Source organism: Doryrhamphus excisus, linkage group LG7 (assembly GCF_037039965.1).
Source record: "Doryrhamphus excisus strain RoL-2023G ecotype Guam linkage group LG7, RoL_Dexc_Guam_v1.1, whole genome shotgun sequence".
NCBI classification, from domain to species: Eukaryota; Metazoa; Chordata; class Actinopteri; order Syngnathiformes; family Syngnathidae; genus Doryrhamphus; species Doryrhamphus excisus.
In genome coordinates, this window is record NC_136363.1 from 1,193,144 (window position 1) to 1,217,948 (window position 24,805).

Genomic DNA, 24,805 nt, shown 5'->3' on the forward strand with positions numbered 1-24,805 from the left:
GGAAAGTTTCCTGTAAGCAACCCCCCTTGGCCGCCCAGTGTCGCCACGTTCAGCATCCAGAGAACATCAAACATAATAATAGTGTACTGCCAGATGCGTAGTACATGCAAACAAGCCTGAAAAGCAACTCACACGGCATGCATGAAGACCACATGCTGAATGTTTTGACCCCGCTATACAGTATAGTCTTCTCTTTGTATTTCTTTTCCATAAAAGCGCATCTGTGGTTTTTTTCATTTGCAGCATACCGACTCCCACCACAAGTCTATTTGTCAGATATTTCTGGAAAACAAGGCCCTCAGCTTTGTTCCACATTGGACATTATTACCTCCGATGGCGTGTATCAACAACACTGGCCTCTACAGTGCCAACGAGCTCCATCATTCCAGGTACTGTACGTGTGTGTGTGTGTGTGTGTGTGTATGTAGCGATGCTGCTTTAGGAAAAGCCTGTTTGACCACAACCATAAATATTGAAACAAGTTTCCCTTTCTTCAAATCTCAGAGTCAATATTGACATAGCGGGATCAGGCAGGACTGAAGCATCCCATGCACGCCACACACACACACACACACGCATACATTCTATACACTCTCTGTTCACACCAGAGGAAGTCTCAGGACACTTAATTGCAGACTGCTCAGTGTCCAACCCAGCACACACATGGCGAGCAGCACATATGCACATTGACTTGACGATAAGTCTGTTAAGTCAAACCCGAGACTGGGCATGGTGTGAATAGCGCTCTCACACTCATGTAAAAAAAAAAAAAAAAAAAAAAAAAAGAAAGAGAAGAAAAAAAAATGAAGTCGTGGAGTGTTTCTCCCGTGCTCCTCCTGCCAACAGCAACAGCCCGGCGAGCCAGTGAGCAGGAAGAAGGGAGCTTCATTAAAAGTGCAGCAAAGTTACATAACTGACAGTTCTCCACACATACACACGGTACCCAACAAACTCCATCATCCTACCCATCCATCCGTCCGTCTTCCCCTCCCATGGCAACATCATCTCACCTTCTCATCAAACATTATAATAACTTCAACAACAAAAAAAACTGTTTCCATTATAAAGTGAGCAAGAAAAAAAAAAAAACGGGAACGCTTCAGTTTCCGAGCTCGGGGAACATGCCTGCAGGCTGAGCTCCACACTGGGAGCAGCAAACATTAGTATGCCAGACACCTTATCAACTTTCACCACCGCTCATGTCAAAGTGTCACTGAGCAAAGGAATAGCGCCCTCTAGCAGCTAGAAGACAATATGGCACCATCCACACCCATAAAGACTACTGGGAAGCAGCCCAAAACCTCCTGAAGCACCTGGTGGATTTAAACACGGGTAGGAAGAGGAGAAGACGCATTTATTGCTGCCTTTCTGGATGTGGCCAAACCAAAAACACTCATATTATATAATATCTACTATTATAGGATGCCACACAGACACACACGGTCAAAAGTGTATAGGGGAGAAGTCACAGTGGAAGTGGCTGTGAACCTCCCGTGGGCTGTCATACTCCATTTTTTCACCAGAGGGCACCAGAGGGCTGCCGGGACTGGCCTGTGAGGGGGGCAGCATGGGCGCCACCTTCGTCGCCCCGCTGTCCACCCGGAGGCGGGAAGGCTGGAGGGTGGACACGGGCGGGAGGACGTTCGTGGTACCTCCCACGTGGGTCAGCGCCTGCGAGGGCAAAGGGTCTGCACGTTGGAAACACAGTGGCAAGTTGGCAGAAGAAGACGGCGCTTGGAAGTCACAACCCGCGGCGGCGAAGCCGGTCGAGGAGTAGGTTGCAGGACGCTGGAGGCACTGGTGCGCCGCGGGCTGGCCGTACACGTTAGCCCACGGGTAGGACTTGTAGGCCGCCATGCCACCTGGATGCAAATGTGCATATCAGACCATGTGACCAAATGAGTCACATGATAGCAAAGGAAAATTCAAATTCACATTGAAATGAAGTCTGCTGCACGTTGCCTTATCTAAAGTATATCCAGTATTATTATACTGTAATAAAGTTACATGTACTCACTGTTGTACTCACTCAGAGAATAAAAGTGTGGTGGTGCAGCCTGACTGATTTCTGTGAATGTCTGGGAGGCAAAACTGAAAATACCACTAAACATCGAGGGAACACTCAACCGTGCTGGATCTTGCCTCATTGTTGTAGTCGGGGGCCACAGTGACTACTCACCGTGCTGGCCGGCGGCCTGAAGCAGAATCTGTCCCCCACTTTGGGAGTGCACATAGGCTTGGCCCCCGGTCGCGTAGGCAACCCCGCCTGTCGAGCTCCCTGCGGGGCCGAAAGCAAAGTAGGAGGTGGAGATGGAATCGGGAGGATTGGGGGTGAGGTAAGGGGAGGGGGTAAGGAAGGCTATGCCGGGTAAAGACGTCTGGGCTTGGTGCTGCTGCGGAGCCTGGCTGGGGGGGTAGGTGGTCTGGAGCTGGAAGGATAGAGAGTTGTTCTGCTGGCTCGGCAGGAGGAAGTCCAGCTTGTCCCCAAAGTCAAACAGAGAACTGAAGACAACACAGATGAACAACATGATGTAAACACATACACATTATTTTGCAGTCCTATTATTTTTATTTCATTAAATAAAATACAAATGTTTCAGATTTTTAAAAATTATGTTGAAATACTTTGTTGTATTTACTATTATATTCATATTAATCTAATTTATTTATTATACAAACTGCAGTGTTTGGTTGCCCGCCACAAATTAATTTACACTGTCACAAAGACATTTGATCTGATGTACTCCTTCCTGATCCTATCCATCCTGGTCACTCCCAATGAGAACCTCAGCATCCTCATCTCTGCTACTTCTGCTTCCTGTCTTTTTCTCATTGGCACTGTCTCTAGACCAAACAACATTGATAAATAAAATCATAATATTACAGAACAAAAAAATTATGACGATTATGTTAAAGCTGAAATATTTGGAAGAGCACACACTTGAGCGCGTCTTGTTTGCAACAGAAATATTTTTTTAACGTTTTTTTACTCACTTTTTGCAAATGTGCTGTGGTCAGTTATGCAAATTCAAGCATTCCATCTTTATGATTCCACCTCCCCACCCCCTGTAGCCCACCATCACCACAAATAGATCACAGTCCTGTGGGAAACACTGGACTAGGAGGAACAGCTGTGGGTATGATGCTGTGCTATCATGTCAATGTATATTTCAACTACTAAAACATTGTGTGTTAAATCACATTAAACGGAGCAGGTGTACCTAATTAAGTTTAAAATTGACATGAGCATCTTATCATGTGACAGAGTTGACAGTCTGATGTGGTGCTCTGCATTGCGCTGACCTGCCGTCCGTCTGCACAGGGTGGCAGTCACGGTGGGCCAAGGAGCTTCCACCCTCCACGACATCCACAAAGAGAAGTGGGGTGGGTGCCGGCGTGTTGAGGATGGAGTCGTAGGTGGTGGCGGCGGCGAGGAGGGGGAGGCTGGCTCTCCTGAGTGGGGGAGGGCTGTACATGGGGCGGGGGTGGAACTCAGGCTGGTGATGGCCCCCGTCTCTCGCTCTGGGCTGACCTTGGAGATAAAAAGGCAGAGATTAAACATGGAGATTGAAGACATGCGGCCCCTACACAGCCTGCACCACTATTGTGACGCCACGTGCACCAAAATGGGCTTCGTTACTAAACACAGAAACTAATTAGACCTTTTTTTGCGCTTTATGGGAAAACTGCTATCTGATACTGCAATGGAGCTTAAGTATATTTCATAAAAACAGACACTAAGTACACACAATTTGACATCTGGGAAATATAGGAAACTACTACTCCAAAAGAAATAGCAGTATGTCAAAATATTATTAGAATCAAACACTATAATAGTATACTGCCACTTGTAGGGCACACGGTCCGGCCTTTAATTAGTAATTAGTGCACATGTCCACTAAATAGTCCAAACTCTAAGTCCAAACAGAAGGCCAGAACAGAACCTGGGCTGCTGATGGTGGCCAGCAGGGTGCTGTATGAGGGCACGGTGTGCGTGGACAGGGTGGGGAAGGCCGGCGCTGCAGGCTCCGCCGGCGGCCTCTTGGCACCAAGGTGAGTGGAGAAGGCGGGCTCTACCTTGCTGGAAAGCCTGTCGTCAGAGATGAAATCCTGTTGATTCCGTGCTCCGTCAGGAGAATAACAATCCGGAATGGACTCACCCGTTGGCTGCCATGTTAGGCAACATGGGCTGGATGTGAGGGCGGGCGGGGCTCCATCCAACCCTGCTCTGCTGCGGCTCGACTTTGCCCGCCACCAAGCGCTCCACTTTCCTCCACTTGGCTCTGCGGTTCTGAAACCAGACCTGCAGCACACACGACTGAGAGGTTAACGGCACGGATGAGAGCTTCTTGAGTTTGAATATTCTTCCTTCAAGGAAGGAAATGATGGCCCGTGACGACGCATACGGGAGAGGTGAAATGAGGAGGAGAGGCGGTCTCACCATAATCCTCTGAGGCGTGACGCCGACTGACGCAGCGATGACTTTCCTCTTCTCCGCGTCGGGATAGTGGTCCTCCTGGAACAAGGCCTCCAAGTGCTCCAGCTGATCTGCACACACACCATGGACTTCACTTTGAAGCTGTTTGCTTGTAAAACCAAGCGGTGCATATTTTGCTTCTTTAATATTTGGTTTGGTGGAGGAGTGGTTAGTGCGCAGGCCTCACAGCTAGGAGTTCAATTCCACCCTCGGCCATAGGTATGAATGTGAGTGTGAATGGTTGTTTGTCTATATGTGCCCTGTGATTGGCTGGCCACCAGTCCAGGGTGTACCCCGCCTCTCGCCCCAAGGCAGCTGGGATAGGCTCCAGCACCCCCACGACCCTCGTGAGGAAAAGCGGTATAATATTTGGTTTGGTGGAGGAGTGGTTAGTGCGCAGGCCTCACAGCTAGGAGTTCAATTCCACCCTCGGCCATAAGTATGAATGTGAGTGTGAATGGTTGTTTGCCTATTCGTATGTGACCTGTGATTGGCTGGCCACCAGTCCAGGGTGTACCCCGCCTCATGCCCGAAGACAGCTGGGATAGGCTCCAGCACCCCCACAACCCTCGTGAGGAAAAGCGGTAGAAAATGAATGAATGAATAATATTTGGTTTGGTGGAGGAGTGGTTAGTGCGCAGGCCTCACAGCTAGGAGTTCAATTCCACCCTCGGCCATATGTATGAATGTGAGTGTGAATGGTTGTTTGCCTATTCGTATGTGACCTGTGATTGGCTGGCCACCAGTCCAGGGTGTACGCCGCCTCATGCCCAAAGACAGCTGGGATAGGCTCCAGCAGCCCCCGCGACTCTTGTGAGGAAAAGTGGTAGAAAATGAATGAATGAATGAATAATATTTGGTTTGGTGGAGGAGTGGTTAGTGCGCAGGCCTCACAGCTAGGAGTTCAATTCCACCCTCCGCCATAGGTATGAATGCGAGTGTGAATGGTTGTTTGTCTATTCGCATGTGGCCTGTGATTGGCTGGCCACCAATCCAGGGTGAACCCCGCCTCTCGTTCGAAGACAGCTGGGATAGGCTCCAGCACCCTTGTGTCCCTCGTGAGGATAAGCGGTAGAAAATGAATGAATGAATAATATTTGGTTGTTGTTGTTGTGAAACGTAGCAAACTATGTCTCATTGGTATAATCATTTATTTTAAATTGTAGATCATCGTTAAAGACGCATTAACTGAAGTTTCCTTTAACGGCGGCAATTTTTCTGACGCACGATTAACGTGTGTGCTGTTTCCTGTTTGACCCTCAGCCCCCACCGTAGTTTGATTGGAGCAACTCTGTAGCCACAAGCTGGATCAAATATTGATGGAAAATGGAGAAAAAAAAAAAAGAGTATTTAGATTGGTAAAGTTAGCTCTTGTAGCAAGTTGTGGAACCTACACCACAATGGCAAAAGAACACTATTCTGATGGAATACGTCACATGACTCACCGGTGTTGTACAGTGTCCGTGTCTTCTTCTTGGGCGCCGGTGGCAGGAGGCCGGTGTCCACGCTCTCCAGTCCGGCCATCACAGGGAAGCTGAGGACGCGGCCTCGACCCCGGGCGCTGTAGCGGATGGAGCGGCGGGTGGTGACCTGGGTGATCTCCATCTGGTTCCATCACGTATAAACATTGATTAAATGTTAAATGTTAAATTCTGCTCCTAGAACTAATTCTAGCACTGTGATAAAGACAGATAATAAAGTCACCTCCAGTGGTTCCAGGCCCGGCTGAGACACAGTGTGTGTTAAGAAGGGGCTGGGGGGCCTCTTGGTCCCGTGTTGAGAGGGCGGTGCGGGTTGTATAGGGACAGGGTTCTGTGAAGAGTACAGCATGGGGACCTGTGGGGGGCAGTACAGACCTGAGCCGCCGCAGCCCAGGTAGAGGGGCTCGGCGAGGTCACAGGTGCTCATGAGTCTAGCGGGTGGCTCCATCAGAGCCGAGCTCTCCTCCGAGCTCATCCTCATCAATTTCTGTTTTTTCTCCTCCTCATCTTCTTCAGTGGCATCCTTACGGAGCTTCCTGTTCCTCATTCGCTCACTTGGCTTCTTTCCACGGTTCCTTCTGCTCTTCTTCGGCTCGGTTTTCTCCTCAGGGCTCCCTTCTTCTTGACCCTCTGGCTTACTGCACACGGGCACTGTTTTGTCAGCCATCTTGGCATCCTCCACCTGGCTACCTTTAGGCCTCTCATCTTCCTGCGGCGCTTTTTGCTCCTCGTCTTCCTTCTCTCTTTGCGCCACATCCTCTTCTCCTTTCTCACTCCTCCTCTCCTGTGTGTCTTCCGTTTCCAGGTCCTGCAGCTCCTCACAAAGTAGGCTCGGACAGCCTGGAAAACAAACAAGCGGGAAAATTGTACTCCCTCAAACACCTTCCTCACTCCCAGTGCAACAAAAAATTACATTTGCCACATACAGTACACACGGACTATGCAGGTATCAAAATACATAAATATATGAAAACACTCACAAATGAAAACAATACTATTTTATACTCATTTATAACCCATAGGGTATGCTGGGTAGCGTCCCATAGGTGAAGCATGTATGTGGGCTTCCCTGTAGACCTCATCCTTAGCACTAGTAGTATTATGCCCTAATTTAAGTCATTTCATGAACTTTCTGGTTGGATGACTTCTTTCATGTCCGACTTGGTGACGCTATGGCACAATTATGATTACTAATATGCTTTTTGTCAACATTTTAAGGAATTCTACAACCTCTCTACTTAGTTATTTAATGTCCCACTGATGATAATAATAATGTTCCATGTATTTATCGACTTTTTGCACAAAAACTGAATAAAGTAAAGGGTCTTTATTCGAGACAAACATGATAAAGAATAGCTAATACTGAACTAATTGCAGCAAGGTGGCTTTAATAAATTAATTAGTGTCCCAGGTGTGCTGCTTGTTAATTAGCTAGCTGCGGCTAAAGCTAGCCAACATGTCCTCCAAACACAAGGTCAGCGGAGTTAATAAGAGTTTTTGGCTTCTTAAAAGGTCTCATTGGGGTTGTTCAGCCGCCAGGCCTCCACTGGGAAAGGATTATAAACTTTGAAAAGTGGTTTCAGAGTGTAAAGAAAATGACGTACAGGCAGGAAGTAAGTTAGCTAGCCAATGGGCGTAAGACGCTGATAAACAACAATTAACTCAAAGGAGCCTTACCGAAATCGTGTTGTTCGTCCATGAGGTCGCCAATAAATCAATAAATGTGCGCTAACGACCAATTAAGCCTCGCAGGATGGACAAGCGAGGCTTTGCTAGTCAAAGCAGGAGATGATAATGATTGATTGATTGATGAGTTTGGCCTGCTGCGTCGGAGACAGAGGCAGCCAATCAGGGAGCAGAACAAGCCCAAGTCATTAATCGCAATGCTGCCAAATTTGGTCATTGTGTTTTTTTCTTGTATTCTACCGGAAACTGTATTGATTAAACGTGTGACACATTGTATCTTAAAAGTCCTAATAAAAAGCACACAATATCACGCCAGACTATGTAGAATGTGAAACTAATGCAAAAAAATATTAAATGTGTCATTTTACTTTGTCTTGATTTCAACATTGGCGTTAATTGTGACACAAATAGTATCTAGAATGTTAAATCAATGCAGAAAAATGCAATGTAATGCGTCATTTTGCATTGGTTTGATTGCTACATTACCGCTAATTGTTACACAAACACGATAATGAGCCTATAAAACACATTTCATGTCACACTGATTTCTTAATGAGGTGTTAGGGTGCAGCAGGTCCACTCTCGGCCACCAGATGGCGCACTCACGGAGCTGAACGGGGGCTTACACACAACACAACCCCCCCCCCCCCAGGCTTCCTGTTTGTGCTTGGCATCGGCGCACCTTTTGGCCTCCGTGGCTGAGTTTGTTCCTCGTCGAGAAGAAGCTGTCTTTCCCACACCCACGCTGACACTTTATCTAATCATTTTCATAAATACATTTTAATGTGATGACTCAAGAACGTGTTGCTGCGTCTCACTGGCGGCGCCCACCATTTTTGACAAGTGGAAACATGCTGCAAAGAGAGGAAGCCTCCAGAAGGGCCGGATGTAAAGCCCAAATTAACAGTATTCTGTCACGTGATGGCATTTATGCTGCTATAAATGCTTGTTATCTTGTAAACCTGGCTGGAAATGAACTCGGATTGGTAATATTGACAAAAATAATCTTTTTTCCCAGAAGCTACTCGGGTCCCATTATGATGTAAAATCAACATGGTTCTTGCTTCAGCATCAAAATAATAATTACTTTCTTTTGTTGCATGTTTTGCCAGTCAGAAATGAAGTCCAGCCAAAATTTATGATGAATATGTTTCTCAGATTACGACTTATAAAGTATCTAAAATGATATTTTGCCTCATCATATTGAGAGTTTATTCTTGTAAAATTACAGCTGTTTTTTTACAATTTCTGATATTTTTTGGTTGTTTTGATGATGATTTCAACTTTTTTCTTGTAAATTTTCTTCTCATTATACGGCATTTTGCAACTTTTACATAATGTAATAAATACAAGCTAATTTTCTAAAAATATTTAGAATTAAAAAATAACATTTTTCATAACTTTCACTCAACCCCGCCTTTTGCTTGAAGACAGCTGGGATAGGCTCCAGCGCCCCCCGCGACCCTCGTGAGGATAAGCGGTAGAAAATGAATGAATGAAAGGATTTATCGAACTTTTTTCTTCTCATTATATGACATTTTACAACTTTTATATAACTTTTTCAACAAGCTAATTTTCTAAAAATATTTAAAATTAAAAAATAACATCTTTCATAACTTTCACTCAACCCCGCCTTTTGCTTGAAGACAGCTGGGATAGGCTCCAGCACCCCCTGCGACCCTCACGAGGATAAGCGGTAGAAAATGAATGAATAACATAAATTTTTTGCCGCTTATCCTCATGACGGTTCCTGGCATGCTGGAGCCTATCCCAGCTGTCTTGGGGCGAGAGGCAGGGTACACCCTGGACTGGTGGCCAGCCAATCACAGGGCACATATAGACAAACAACCATTCACACTCACATTCATACCTATGGACAATTTGGAGTGGCTAATTAACCTAGCATGTTTTTGGAATGTGGGAGGAAACCGGAGTACTCGGAGAAAACCCACGCGAGGAGAACATGCAAACTCCACACAGAGATAGCTGAGGGTGGAATCGAACTCGGGTCTCCTAGCTGTGTGGCCTGCGCGCTAACCACTCAAACGCTGTGCTGCCCCTTTCATAACTTATGTCAACTTTATTCTACTAAAATGAAGTTTTTCCTTGTATTAGAGGGTATTTTTTTTGTTTGCCACTTTTTGAAATTTCTTAATTTTATAAATTACACAATATGCAATATAATTTATAAGATTGCAAATATATATATAGTGTTATATTCAATTAAGATAAGTTTTTTTTGAACGCGCCGCAAATGCGCCCAGTGCCGCACGTTGGAAACCCTTCCCAGGTGTACTTTAAAAAGCGGTCAGGACGTAAAATAAGAACAGGCGGAGGGTCAGGATGAGCCAATCAGGTCTTTTTATTTGGAACAGAGCGGCAGATTAGTGACAGGGCGGTGACGTGGAGGATCCGCCTCCTCTCACTCACGCAGCCAATGACAGAAAACTCAGCCTTAAAAAAATGCAAATGTATAAAAAACAGGAATGAGAACAGCAAACATACAAGTGGTGTCGTCCACACTCTCACACACACACACACACGCGTTTTTCCAGTCTTTTTTTTTGGCTTACATTTACACTCCAGACAGTCACTTTAGAAAAAAGACAACATGTGTTAACCTCATTCCTGCCTGTGCGGAAGCGGCGTGTCCGTTTGGAAAGACAAATGTCGGCATGTCTATGTATGTGTGTATGTGTGTGTGTGTGTGTGTGTGTGTGTGTGTGAGAGAGACATTCAACTCTGAGTGTAACAGATAGCCAGCTAGCTTTAGCTGTGCGAGACTACAATCGAGGAGACGTCGCTCCCCGACACCTCAGGAGCTGCGCCGGATGCTCGACTGGCATTCAGAGTCGTGTGGACGTGGACTCGAGCTGAGCAAGCAAACACACTAGCGCACACTAGACACACACACACACACACACACATGTGGAAGAGGTGCGTTACCTGTCTGTGGAAGAGCGTGCTGGAGGAGGTAAACACACTCAACCACCGCGCACACACACACACACACTAATACACACCCAGACTAGTATAGTTTTGAGTCCCATGCATGTTTTTGTAGTTCTACAGTACCGAGTATAAGAAGAGACGCTACTAGCCCAGTCGCACTGGTGTGGTTATTATTATTATTATTATTTTTTTATACATACAAGCCCCGCCCCCGACGTTACTTAAAAGAAAAAGTGTGAGGTCTTTGAAGTCCGTCCTCATGACGTCACTTTGGACAAAAGTCATGCAAAACATGAGCGTGGGACCAAACCCATAATCAATAAGCTGATCCATGACAGTATTGCTGTGTCGTGTGTGTGTTTATGTGTGTGTTTGTGTGTGTGTGAGACGAGAGCACAGCCCCTCTATAAAGTGATGACAGATAAATTGAAAAAAAAAAAAAAAAAAAGTCATGCGGATGATTAGTGATGGCAAGAAAAGAATACGCAGATATTTACATATAAACTTTTTTTTGAACAGCTAAATACACATCCTCTTGTTTATTTAAGTATTATTATTATTATTATTATTATTATTAGGCTCCAAAACATTGATATATTATGGATTATTAGCATCCCCCGCTCCTCATTGTACAGCAGACAGGCAAGACCAGGCTTGCTCTGTTGCCACGGCGACCGTCTCCCGCTTGGCCGAGCACAGAGCAAGAGGTCACAGCCACCTGTGTGTGTGTGTGTGTGTGTGTGTGTTTGTGTGTGTGTGTGTTTACGCAGAGGGACGGAAAGGCACCTTTCCTCTGAACTTTGACCTCCAGCTCTGTGCATGTTTGTGAGGGGGGCGGGGGGCACGGTTAAAGCTGCCCCTCCCTCACCTCTCCTCTTAATTTTGGCTCCATAAAAACAAAAAGGGGACTTTTTTTTTTTTTTGTTCAAATGTGTGTTTTGATGTTTTTTTCTTAGAAAATAATCATATCACATACAGAACAAGAGAATATTCATAACAACATTTACTTCCAAAAAATGTGTATGTGTTGTTTTTTTTTTTTGGAGAGAATATTTCGTTTTTCTTGTATTTTTTTTGTCCCTTTTTTCCACTTTTATGAAAAGAAGTCCGCAGAAAGGCGCTCCGGAGGAGAGAGAGAGGGGAGGGTGACGGAGGTGTTTCGGGTGGTGGGGTGGGGTGGGGGGGTCGTGGGAGCGATGCAGAGGAAGAGGAAGAGGCAGCCGTGTGGCGGCGGTTACGCGTAAAACTCCTCCTGCTTGTCGGGCTTCTGGTAGGTGACGGTGGCCTGCTTGGGTTCCTCCAGCGTGTAGCTGCCCTCGTCCTTCTTCTTCATCCGGTACACCAGCAGCATCACCAGGAAGGCGGCGAAGAGGGCGCCCACCACGCCGCCCACGATGACCGCTGATGGAACACAAGAAGAAGACACAGCGGATATTTGATTTTTTTTTTTTGCACTGGTCTGGACGTGTCATGTGACCTCACACACACACACACACACACAGAGCTAAGGAGGTGCATGTGGGACTTGAACGTGTGCTTATCTAATAGCAAGAGAAAGTACACGAAACTAAAAAGAAGGGAGCCTTTGTCCGCTTGCTCAGCGTGTGGGAGGTGTTTGTTCCATCATGGCGTCCACCAGCCGGGCATTCCGCAAACTTTTGAGCCTTTTTATGACTTCTCGCCACACTTCTTACACTTCCATAAAACTCATGTTGGTTTAGAACAGTGCTCCTCAAATAGTGGGGCGGGCCCCCGGTCGGGGGGCGCCTGAGAGGCCATCATTCTAAAATCAATCAATCATATCATAATGCTACTGTTTGTAACGCTGTTAGCATAATTTTGGTTATTATTCCCCCAATGTGACAATAACAATAGAAACCAGTGAACCCAGTGAACCCAGTAACCAATCACGTGACTACCACACGCTGACACATGAGGAGAAAACTCCTAACACACAACCTAGTCAGGTCTAGTCCAGGTGTCTCTAATCTACTGTAGTCTAATCTAAAGTCTGCTGCCTCCTGCTCTTTACCAATGACCAGGAAATCAGCAAAAACCAAGGCCAGCAGTCCACCAATCAGAACGGCTGGAGGAGAGACAAAGAGGTCAGACCGGTTCCTCTTTTTAGGATGCGAGGGAGGAACGGGAGGCGGGTGGGGGGGCGAAAATGGGACTCAGGAACCCAAGAAGAGCTTGAAACATTCTCAGCGGTAAAGTTCTACAAAGCTACTTTTCCATTTGGGAACGGTCTGCTTGGAATGTGGGCTCAACTATCAGCATCGCATGTGGCTCCGCCCCTTTGGTACCAGCCGACTTTTTCCCCTAAGATAGCTACACTGATCCCTCCTGCTACGTGTTCTTATTCTCTAACCGACCAGGTAGAAATGCTACCCGTACAAATGTATGAGAAACAATGCTAATGAAAGTCGGTTCCGTACTGGTTTAGAGGACAGGGGGGGGACTCAGGAGGAAGGTCATTAGAAGGTCAAAACACACCAACCTATCAAGACTTCTTTCCTCTCCAGGATGTTCTTCTGCGGCAGCTGAGCGGCCGAGCTTCCTCCGTCCACCGTGTTGCCCGTCAGATCCGGGTCCTCCGGCGCCAGTCCTCGGCCCAGATCGTTGCGCTGGTCTTCACGGATCTCAAAGTCCCCGCTCGGCCCCACGGCGGCCAGCTCGTTGTTGCCTTCCTCGGCGCGGGGCTGAGATGGAAAAGAGGAAGTTTACGTTACGCCACCGAGGAACAAGCGGCGTCTTTGTGCAACATAATGCTGAGTCATCAAAGTCAGCGCGAGTCCGTGGAAAAGCCGAGCTCAGGTTTCGCTTCTGGTACCGAATATGACAAAAGTCCCCGTTCGGGTTTTTGATTGGCAAAATAAGTCTTTGTTCTATTAATGGAACATTCTTGTGGTGACAACAAACACGTCTCATCCCGTGCCAAGCCATTAAAGAAATCAATCAGGGTTTGATTCCAGTGCGTGCGTGCGTCTCGTTAGCGCTCACAGCAGCATCCATTGTGCAACAAAGCGCTAACAACTCCACCGCACGGATGAAAGTCACTTTTTAAACGCTACCGGAGACCCTCAGAAGAGCACGACGCCAAAACAAAGGTGCCACTGTGCACTTTTGGGCCACGGCGAGCGCGCACAGCTGCTTTGGGTAATGACAGAGACTCCGTCACATCAAACTATATATTTGAGGTCTGCCGGGACCGGCCCAGGCCCAGAAAAAACCCAGACTTGCTTGGCTGCTTGCAGGGAAAAATATGCTTATGTATCCACTTTCACAGGGTTAGCCTGCTGACATATTTATTACCATGGAGGCATTCCAGATTCGGTCGTTTGTTTTTTTTTTTTATTATTGCTAAAACGGGAGGGTTTTAGCAAGCCACACCTCCTTTGCTGTCAATCACCTTATTAGTCCGATTGATAAAGAACTGCAGCTTAGCAGCAAGAGTGGAGACCTCCACCCAGATGGCTGTCTACACTGTTCCAAAATGCGATCTGGATATGATCCGGATTGGCTCGACTTCTGCTGCTTCATACATTTTTGGTTTAAAAATGAAATAAAAAATCTAATTTAACAGATGTATGATTTGCAAATGTTTTTAGAATTTAAAAAGTATTTTTTTATGTAATCAAATCTTCAATCTCAAAAAAAAACCTACCGATTGTTCTTTAAAAAAGTCCTAAAATATTATATATTAGATGATTATTTTTGATTTATTATTGTAATTGTTGATCCTCAAAATAAAACGTAAAATTTTAACGATATAAAGTAGCTTCCTTAAGGAAAGTTGCGCAATAAGCTGCAGTAAGGACAACATCCTTGGGGGAGGTAATTACCAAACCACCAGACTGATGTCAAGTTGCGGCCTGAAATGAACATTCCGTTGTGGAGAAATGACTTTATTTGAGGCCTCGTCTGGGACTTTGCTCCAAGTTGTGTTTAGTGGCAACATGTTGTGGCTCTTGAGAATGTTGGACAACATCGTGTCATGAGAAGGCAACAAAAGGTAGGAGAACGTAGGAGTATGCATAAGTTGGCATAAAACACATGGCCATGTAGGAGTACGCATCAGAGTGTATGAGTACGCATGAGAATGTGTGACTACCCATGATAACGTACGAGTATGCATGAGAATGTATGACTACGCATGATAACGTCTGAGTACGCATGAGAATGTATGACTACGTATGTAGCAGTTGCGTGCGCCTGTATGGGTGCGCATGAGAACACAAGAATATACGAGAACTTGTGAATATGCATGAGAAAATGTGTAAGCATTACAATGCATGAGTACGCAAGAGAATGTATGTGTATGCATCAGAATGCCTGAGAATGTATGATAACATGTATAACATATAAGACATGTATAACATATAAGTATGAGAATGTGTGAGTGAGCATGAGAACAAATGGTTCAGCACGAGAGCGCATGAGTATGCATGATAATGTATGATTAGACATGACGACATATGAGTCAGCATGAGTATGCATGATAATGTATGATTACGCATGAGAACATATGAGTAGCATGAGGCCGCATGAGGCCGCATGATAGAGTATGACTACGCATGAGACCGCATAAGAACACATGAGTATGCATGATCATGTATGATTAGGCATGAGAACATATAAGTAAGCATGAGACCGCATGATAGTGTATGATCATATATGATTAGGCATGAGAACATACGAGTAAGCATGAGTATGTATGAGTATGCATGATCATGTATGATTAGGCATGAGAACATATGAGATCGCATGAGTATGCATGATCATGTATGATTAGGCATGAGAACATATGAGATCGCATGAGTATGCATGATCATGTATGATTAGGCATGAGAACATATAAGTAAGCATGAGACCGCATGATAGTGTATGATTATGCATGAGACCACATGAGTATGCATGATCATGTATGATCATATATGATTAGGCATGAGAACATTTGAGTACGCATGAGACCGCATGAGTATGCATGATAATGTATGATTACGCATGAGAACATATGAGTAAGCATGAGACCGCATGATAGTGTATGATTACGGATGAGACTGCATGAGACCGTATTATAGTGTATGATTACGCATGAGATCGTATGAGTATGCATGATCATGTATGATTAGGCATGAGAACATATAAGTAAGCATGAGACCGCATGATAGTGTATGATTATGCATGAGACTGCATGAGACCGTATGATAGTGTATGATTACGCATGAGATCATATGAGTATGCATGATAATGTATGATTATGCATGAGAACATATGAGTAAGCATGAGACCGCATGATAGTGTATGATTATGCATGAGACTGCATGAGACCGTATGATAGTGTATGATTACGCATGATATCGCATTAGTATGCATGATAATGTATGATTATGCATGAGAACATATAAGTAAGCATGAGACCGCATGATAGTGTATGATTACGCATGAGATCGTATGAGTATGCATGATAATGTATGATTATGCATGAGAACATATGAGTCAGCATGAGACCGCATGATAGTGTATGATTATGCATGAGATCGTATGAGTATGCATGATAATGTATGATTATGCATGAGAACATATGAGTAAGCATGAGACCGCATGATAGTGTATGATTATGCATGAGATCATATGAGTATGCATGATAATGTATGATTATGCATGAGAACATATGAGTAAGCATGAGACCGCATGATAGTGTATGATTCCGCATGAGACCACATGAGTATGCATGATAAGGTACGAGTACGCATGAGAATGATGTCTGTGCGTTCACCTGTGTCGTCGTCGTCTGCGGTGGGCGGGTGCTTTTCTGCGGCGGTGGCCTGCGAGTGGTCGTCATAGGAACGCGGGGCCTGAAGGGGAACCTGGTCTTGGTGGTGGTGCTGGTGGTGGCGAGGGTGGTGGTGGTGGGCGGGGCGGTCGTGGGCTCCGGCGTGGGCTCAGCGGTAGTGATGGGCGTGTCCTCCTCTGTGGTGGCTTCCACATCGGGGTAACGGGACGTGGGTTCAGGCGACAGGTAGACATCCTCTTCTTCTTCTTGGGTGGAGCTCAGGTCATCCGTGCCGGCAGAGGGCGCCGCACTCTCCTCCGGGAATGTTGTCACAGCAGGAAGTGCGGGTGAGGATGTCGGCGCGGCGGTGGTTTGGGCGGTGGCGGCGGCGGCGGCCCGTATCCGCTCCAGCTCTCGCTCTCGTTCCCGTTCTCGTTGCCTCTCGCGCTCACGTTCTCTTTCCCGCTCCCGCTCTCTCTCACGCTCCCTCTCCCGTTCCCGCTCCATCTCCCGGACCCTCTCCCTCTCGCGTTCCCGCTCCCGTTCCCGCTCCAGCTGCTTCTCCCGCTCCTTCTCCAGCTCTAGCTCCTTCTCCCAGAAGGCACCACTCTCGCCGTCCGTCTCAGTCGGCAGGAGCGCGGTGGAGGCGGTGGCGGCGGCGGCGGCGGACGTGGCGGGGGTTGCAACGGTGGTGATGAGGGAGGCGGACGTGGGGTCCGGGTCGGGGTCGGGGCTGGGCTCGGCCGCGGGTGCGGCAGAGGGGGCGGGGCTGGTGGCCTGGGTGGTAGACAGTGGGACGGGCTCCTCCGTGGTGAAGGACACGCCCCCTGCCGTGGGCCTCATGCTGATCTCAGGAACTACGGAGAAGATTTGAAAGGAAAAGCTCAACAGGTGAAGATTCATTTTCTCCTTCCATCACGGCACCTTTCATGCTACGCGCTTGAAAGACGAGCAAATTGAACGCGGGATCGCCGCGGCGTGAAGGAGCGGGAGAGGACATTACAATATGGACTCCAACAATGGAGCCCGCTGAAAACCAGACGCCGCCTTCGCACAGATCCGTATGATCGCCGTATGAGGCCAAACAATTTTCCACACGGCTGTTTTGGACTGCACGGCGGCGCTTCGGCTGCTCGCTGTAATTATCTTCACCAAGGGGGGGGGGGGGTTGGATGGGGGGGTATGTTTTTTTTTTTGTCATGTGTGTTTCTATTTCTAATTCTTAGCAAAGTTGGGAAAAAATGGAAGAAAAATTTGTGGATTATTCCTGGATATTTGAAGTGCATTCCGATTCTTGTGACCGGACTGAATGTTTGAGAATGCTAAAAAATTTTGGAGTGGCTAATTAACCTAGCATGTTTTTGGAATGTGGGAGGAAACCGGAGTACCCGGAGAAAACCCACGCATGCACGGGGAGAACATGCAAACTCCACAAAGAAATAGCTGAGGGTGGAATCGAACTCGGGTCTCCTAGCCGTGAGGTCTGCGCGCTAACCACTCGACCGCCGTGGCGCCTATCATTCCAAATATTCTGATATTATATATATATTATTAAAAATTCCGTCGAACGTGGAATCCAGCGTTGTCATGACTGGAGTGCAATACTTGGCTGCAACCAGAGGAGGTGCTGTTGAGTTAATTTGTGATGTTGGCTATACATTATTGGTCCCACTCATCTTGACACGCCCACATATATATTATATTATATTAATAACATTAATATTGCATATAATGCATATAATATAATATTAAATATGATATATTATTATATATATATATAACAATTGCAGCCAGCTGCTGCTGAAACGTCCCTATGACATGTTGCCTTTGTCACATGATTTCAATGCCAAGGAAAAAAGGAGCCGGGGTAAGCCCACCAGTGCCCGTGGGCGTAGACGTGCAGAGGTCATGAAATCAAACCCGCCCACTGAAACGTCACCATTGACCCCAATTGGCCCATTCTCACCACATCATACCGCCAAGGAAAAAAGGAGCCAAATTTATTACAACTTTTTGATTCCGGCATGTTGTGCTCTATTCATGTTCAGTGTGTGGTGGGGGCTTTGGCGAAGATGGCGACAGCACGACCAGAACATCAGGCCCAATTACGGCCATGTGATCTGGGCTAAGCGGCTAATTGCTAGGCACGCCACACAAACGCTAGCGAGGTAGGAGCGCCCTGCGTGCGTGTGATGCTCTAATCTGTGTGGACTCTAATCTGATTACAGTAAATAAGATCTTTGAGGAGGGGGTCGTGCTCCTTGTTTGCGAGGGCGTGTTTGTGTTTGCGGGTGTTTTCCATAAATCTTCATGTCAACCTGATTGATGCGAAAAGTAGCGTGTTTACACTGAGCGTGTGTGTGTGTGTGTGTGTGTGTGAAGAGTGCTTGGCAATGGCGTGGGGGCTGAGGTCTTTGGGGTCAACAGATTGAAAGCCAGCAGCTGTTGGCTTTTTAAGAAGCACACACACACACACACACACACACTTACATCCAGATCCGGATCCCGAGTAGAGGTCCTCGTCATCGTAGAAGTCGTCTCCCGTCGAGCCCTCGTCATCGACAGGCGACCATGTCTGTCCCTGCGAGAGAACATACAAGAAAAGGTCATCTTCACGGCGGACAAAGGCTTCCGCAGAGGAAGCATCATGGCGGACGCCACATCTGGCTCTCCAGGAGGCCGCCAAGGAGACGTGTGGCTAATGAGATGATCTAACGGCGGGATTTTGGCGCCGGGACATCAAAGTGCTTAAGAAAAAGAGAGAGAGAGGAGCTTCCTTTTAGTCGGAAACAAGTGAAGCTCAGTCAGGGAGGAGACGACGTTACCTTTTGAACTCGGGGGGTATTTGCAAATTTGTCGTGCCACCCCGCTTCATTTTTTTCAATGAAACGTATGAAAACTTGTGCTTCTTTATTTCCTAACAATTTTCCGAACCATATCCAAAGTGTGGCCCGGGGGCCTGAAGCTAAAGCAATATGTATAATAACACAAAGATAAGTTTATTCGAATAGCTTAACTTCCCATATATTCATTCATTTATACTGGAGGCCCACCACTAATTCATTTGGACTGCAACAGATAAATTGCTATTCATCATTCCCAATCCTCACATGAAACATGAACACATATTCCTTTTTCTGTGCATTATAACACGAGAAAACTAACTAATAGCGCTAAAGCTAAAAACATGAATTTGGACTGCCACAGAATTTTGAGTGCTAATGCTAACATGCCACGCTAGGCTGTTTATTGTTTTTTTATGATGGCTGCCTGTCCTTCACCATCCCCGGCGTCCACACTACTAATCATTCCCCCTTAATCTACTTCACATAACAGTCCCCGCCGCCCCCCCTGGGGACGGGAAGGGGAGGGGGGTGTCAAGCCCAGAGATTTAGTCTGTGACGGTTCAAGGTTCGTCTCTCAGCGTCGGGGGTCGTCTCGCTCAGCTTGACTCGTCTTCATTCATCAAGTTCTTTCCCGTGACCCCCCGCCCCCCCCCCCCCCCACATGTCGGCCATGTTCCCACTTCAGCAATACCAGCTATACGGATAATGTATGGTATTTGGTATTTAACTATTTCAAAAGGCATAGGATCATTTATCAGAAATGTAGGACATGATAATGAAACTACTGCCATTGGCTGTGACAGCTGGGATAGGCTCCAGCATACCTGCCACCCTCGTGTGGACAAGCCATATAGAAACTGCATGGATGGAAATAATGTACAAAAGAACCTCAGAAGGAATTGTTATTTTTTTAACATTATTATTGAAAAATATTATATTATATACAATATAATATCTCAAATAACACGTGTTAATTATTTTATTTCAAATATGTTTTTAATAATTATTTTAACTTCTTTTGCACAACAGTTGTTTGTACCGTTCAACATGAAATAATGTATATCTGACGTCACAAATTAACTCAACAGCACCTCCTCTGGTTGCGGCCAAGTATTGCACTCGAGTCATGACAACACTGAATTCCACGTTCGACAGAATCCTTCAAAGGGACCTATGACGCGTTTTCCCCTTTTCTGACCTATAAAAATTGTTATAATGTTGTATTCTGGTGTTAAATCATGCCAAAGTTTCACATAATGAGGTTTGTACATTTGGAAGTGAGCCTTGAAAGAAGTTTGGGATGGCTCTAAATGCTAGCTTTCAGAAAATTGTTTGGGACTTCCTTATATGGGCGTGTCAAGATGAGTGGGACCAATCACAGTGGAGTGGGCGTGCCTAAAGGCGGGACAGAAGTCCATAGCTATGACCTATGACGCGTTTTCCCCTTTTCTCACCTATAAAAATAGTTATAATGTTGTATTCTGGTGTTAAATCATGCCAAAGTTTCACATAATGGGGTTTGTACATTTGGAAGTGAGCCTTGAAAGAAGTTTGGGATGGCTCTGAATGCTAGCTTTCAGAGAATTGTTTGGGACTTCCTTATGTGGGCGTATCAAGATGAGTGGGACCAATCACAGCGGAGTGGGCGTGCCTAAAGGCGGGACAGAAGTCCATAGCTATGACCTATGACGCGTTTTCCCCTTTTCTCACCTATAAAAATAGTTATAATGTTGTATTCTGGTGTTAAATCATGCCAAAGTTTCACATAATGAGGTTTGTACATTTGGAAGTGAGCCTTGAAAGAAGTTTGGGATGGCTCTAAATGCTAGCTTTCAGAAAATTGTTTGGGACTTCCTTATATGGGCGTGTCAAGATGAGTGGGACCAATCACAGTGGAGTGGGCGTGCCTAAAGGCGGGACAGAAGTCCATAGCTCAATACAAAGGGGCAACAATGATCATAATAGGTTCAATTGAACTAATAGGACCATTACTGTTAAAAATGTTCATATGATGCTTTATAAATTTAGAGTAGCATTATTACTTTATTATTATTATTACATTATTATAGGTAGAGCCTGCAGTAAACAATTATTAGCTCATAAAGTGGAAAAGCGCATTATTGTTAATGATTTAGACAGGGTGTGGACGAGGATTAATGAAAGCGCTTTTTTGTGATCCGTTGCAAAACTGTCACTTAAGATGGCCTCTATGCACAATGTATCTGTTGTAGAGCTCCATATACACTAATTGGTGCAATGTTCCGCTGCCAAATAGACAAGGAAAAGCCCCCCCACCCCCACCAAAGAAAGGCTGAGCTTTCCTGCAGGTGCTGGAAAAGCGCCCAATGGCACCACTTTATCTCCCTGGAAAATCTAAATCCCTTCCTGGGGGGGGGGGGGGGTGCTAGCTAGTGTGATGCTAATTGTGCAAAGCATGAAACAGAAGCTCCTCCTACTCCGGCTCCAGACGCAGGAAACACGATGCCTTTAAAAGCCAATAAAGTCATAATGGAATCTGGAAACCTGAGCGCCGCCAGTCCATCACAACCCCCCCCACCCCGGCACCCCCCACTCCCCGGTCTGAGAGGCTGTGCACCTTGAGTTGCCCATGAGTTGGTGGGAAGAGGTGTGCCTGTGTGTGTGTGTGTGTGTGTGTGTGCCATCCATGGGTTTCACAATGAAGGCAGTTGCTATGGGCAACCTTTGCCTTTTGTAAAGAATTCCATCTTTTTGGGGGGGTCGGTGGGGGGGAACCAACCAGACACACACATACACACACATACACACCAGAGCTTTATAACGCCTTGCAAAAGGTGTTATGTAACGTCATAAAAACAACCTAAAAAAACATCAACTCGCCCCACCACCCATTTCCACATATATGTGCCCCCCCTCCCCCAACAGTGTCCCAATCCTCGCCCCACTTTCCTTTCATCTTGCTTATCTAGACTCAGCGTGACTTTCAAAACACACACTCAAATAAACACACACATCCCACCCCCCTCCCTCCCTCGCAGGCCCCTTTAGGCAGGTCCAGAAGTCACCCCCTGGGGGGGGCCCCTTTTTTTTCACGCCCCCCCCAAACACACAGTTAGCACTCATCTAAATCCAGGCCATACGGCGGCTGAGAGTCTCCCGTTTGTCTATTTTCAGACTTGGATTCAGACTGTGTTTAAATGTGCAGCATGTAAACACACACACACACACACACAAAATGTACACAACATATGGTCCCACAATCAAGGTGGGACGTCAAGAGGGGTGCGACACAAAGAGAGGACCGAGACACACAGGGTGCGACAGGGTGAAAGGAGGTCATTGGAACGTTTTCTTTGTGCGGAGCGGTCAAAATGTCCCCACAATGGCGATAAAAGGTGGGATGTCAGTGGGATGTGTGGTGCCACACGGACATGCATACACACTATGTATGTGGCTACACTAAAAGGCCTAAGAGATGTATGGATTGGTCTAAATGTCCAATGGGGTGCAAACGTAAACATATGTAAACTGGTCTCATCATATTCCGATGTAGGGGATTTATTTGAATCTTATTACAGGAAGTAAATGATCATGCAAGTGTAAAAAGAAAACAAGCATCGGGCGCAGGAGTTGAACATTATAATGCTGGATTTTGCCATCCTTATACATTTTAACAAAGTTTCAGAACGTCTTTAAAAGACCCAACCTGATTAACTTCTCCTTAGTGATGACGAAGGACTGCGTGAGGCTGGTGGTGCCGCTTTTGGCAGCACATAACGATTCCACGGCACAGATTGCGTGGAGGAATACTCGGAACAATGGGAACATCCAAGGAACACTAAGATTGAAGATCTAGGACTGGAAAAAAAATGGCAGATTTGCACTCATCCTGCCAAGAAGAGAGGTTAAATGTGTAATCAGAGCTACGCCAGAAGTTTGCTGATGGCCACAAAATGGCGGTGAAACTAGCTAAGACGTTTAAGCACGTATTAGCGGGGGTGTACAGTAGCTTTGTATGTAGAAGTTATCCCAAAGTTGCATAATACTGTATCATTTTTTTTTTAACTGATGCTAACAATGTTCTGCTTCCTGGTGTGGCCCAGCAAGGTGTACTGTATTTGGGCGCATGCGCCGAGCAGCCGGTGTGACGCCATGGAGGTCTTGCACTGTTCAAACGGGTTGTAGCGGTGTGGCGTTTCGGGTGGCTGATTTTTTTGTGGTGCATTTGGTGTAACTAGAATGAAAAATGTCTCTGAAAAGTGAATGGAGCATTTTTTGTAACGATGAGTTCTAAGTACGTATCGGCCGATATCAGGGTAAAGGGACTGTATCCACATCGGCCGATACTTGCTTTAAAACAGTAGTACATTTACACTTCACCGATGGGATCCCGATATTGGTATCGGTATCGGCCTATTTCACTCTTGAATTATCAGGATCGGTATTGGTATCGTGAAATCCTGACGTTCTAACCAATGGGCTCCTTAAGGTCCTGAAAGAAACGGACCCTAAAGGGCGGTGCCGCCCAAAGATAGGCACAAGAAGCCCAGACGCTCCAAAAGTAGCGTGGTGTGTTCAAGCATGTAGGATTTATGAGCTGATACTGTGGTGAGCGTGCAGTGTGCCACACAGCAGTGCGTCACTGCATCTAATTACAGTGTGTGTGTGTGTGTGTGTGTGTGTGTGCTGCAGTGACTATAATCACAGGTTTTGATTGTGGCATGCGTGTGTGTGTATGTGTTACGTGATGTGATGGGGGGGTGTGGGGGGGGGGTAACTGGGACCAGCAGCGCTGCGTTTTGCTGAGCTATAAACAGCCTGCGCCGCATAGCTAACCGGCCGCAACGAGACGCCGTCGGCTCTCCCACAGCGATAACTGAAAGGGAGGTAAAGTGGCGAGGTGGAAGGGGGCGGAGGTTTGGGGTGGGAGGGGAGGGGGGTCTTCCGAATCATCTCTGCTGCCCTCGATTTTGCTCCCTTAAGGTCATCAAAATATTAGGTACAGTTGGTAGTGGTAGTGTGCTATAAACACTATTTGCATATGGAAGGGGGGGGGGGTTCTTGAGGAAATAAGCCAGAATTTCCACCCCGCCACAATAAAATGCTTCACAGGTATGTTATTTTTACCGGAGGGCTTCTTTTAATTTGAAGGTCAACTTTACTTCCTGATCCACTTCCTGTTCCACAGCGGACCAGAAGCTGAACTGCTAAAATACAATCAAAACGGGAGGGGTTGACAGGTATGAAGTAATACTGACTTGATATTAAAAAAAGTGAAAAAATGAATGTTCTTAACTCCTGTTGCCATGAATGAGCACAGTAAGGCTGTCTGGAGGTGTGAAACAGCGCCTCCGCTGGTTGCAGCCTTGTAGTGCACGCCATCATACAGTACATTGCCTTAAAAAGCAAATAAATAAACAATAAAAAACCAGTAAGGCAAAATTATTTTTTCAATTTCAAACCACAATCCAGCCGCTTCCCCCGCCGTTTCAACAAAAATGGTACAGTCCTGTCGTTTATGCTAACAGACGTGCTAGCAGCAGGGTGCTACGCTACAGTGACGCACAGGTGTGTCCTCTGGGGAGGTTGGAAATGTGATACGAGG

The 24,805-nt window shown here is 46.2% G+C and overlaps 2 protein-coding genes across 2 annotated transcripts in view; both read right to left on the reverse strand.

The window, feature by feature from the left end:
• Nucleotides 1-1,333: 1,333 nt before the first annotated feature.
• On the reverse strand, nucleotides 1,334-7,686 carry nobox (NOBOX oogenesis homeobox). The gene is made up of 9 exons (XM_078791858.1): nucleotides 7,636-7,686; nucleotides 6,182-6,798; nucleotides 5,923-6,082; nucleotides 4,442-4,548; nucleotides 4,161-4,303; nucleotides 3,945-4,090; nucleotides 3,304-3,532; nucleotides 2,180-2,502; nucleotides 1,334-1,862 (listed from the first exon to the last, which is right to left on the reverse strand). Exons 1-9 carry the CDS (start codon nucleotides 7,655-7,657, stop codon nucleotides 1,444-1,446), a joined length of 2,166 nt encoding a protein of 721 aa, XP_078647984.1. The 5' UTR covers nucleotides 7,658-7,686; the 3' UTR covers nucleotides 1,334-1,443.
• A 3,937-nt stretch (nucleotides 7,687-11,623) lies between these two features.
• The window catches only part of sdc3 (syndecan 3), a 40,267-nt gene continuing 27,085 nt past the window's right edge, over nucleotides 11,624-24,805 (reverse strand). Inside the window, exons 2-5 of the mRNA XM_058047496.2 lie at nucleotides 18,866-18,956; nucleotides 16,379-17,232; nucleotides 13,097-13,298; nucleotides 11,624-11,997 (exon numbers count right to left, since the gene is read on the reverse strand). Coding sequence (XP_057903479.2) covers nucleotides 11,831-11,997; nucleotides 13,097-13,298; nucleotides 16,379-17,232; nucleotides 18,866-18,956 — 1,314 coding nt within the window. The 3' untranslated portion in view covers nucleotides 11,624-11,830. The remainder of the gene's footprint in view (nucleotides 11,998-13,096; nucleotides 13,299-16,378; nucleotides 17,233-18,865; nucleotides 18,957-24,805) is intronic.

Excerpts from the sequence above, each read along its gene's own strand:
- nobox (XM_078791858.1), bottom strand. The coding sequence starts at position 7,657 with ATGGACGAACAACACGATTTCG. Across the intron at positions 6,083-6,181 it reads CGGGCCTGGAACCACTGGAG|ATGGAGATCACCCAGGTCAC; the intron begins GTGACTTTATTA and ends TGATGGAACCAG. Across the intron at positions 4,091-4,160 it reads CCTAACATGGCAGCCAACGG|GCTTTCCAGCAAGGTAGAGC; the intron begins GTGAGTCCATTC and ends CTCTGACGACAG.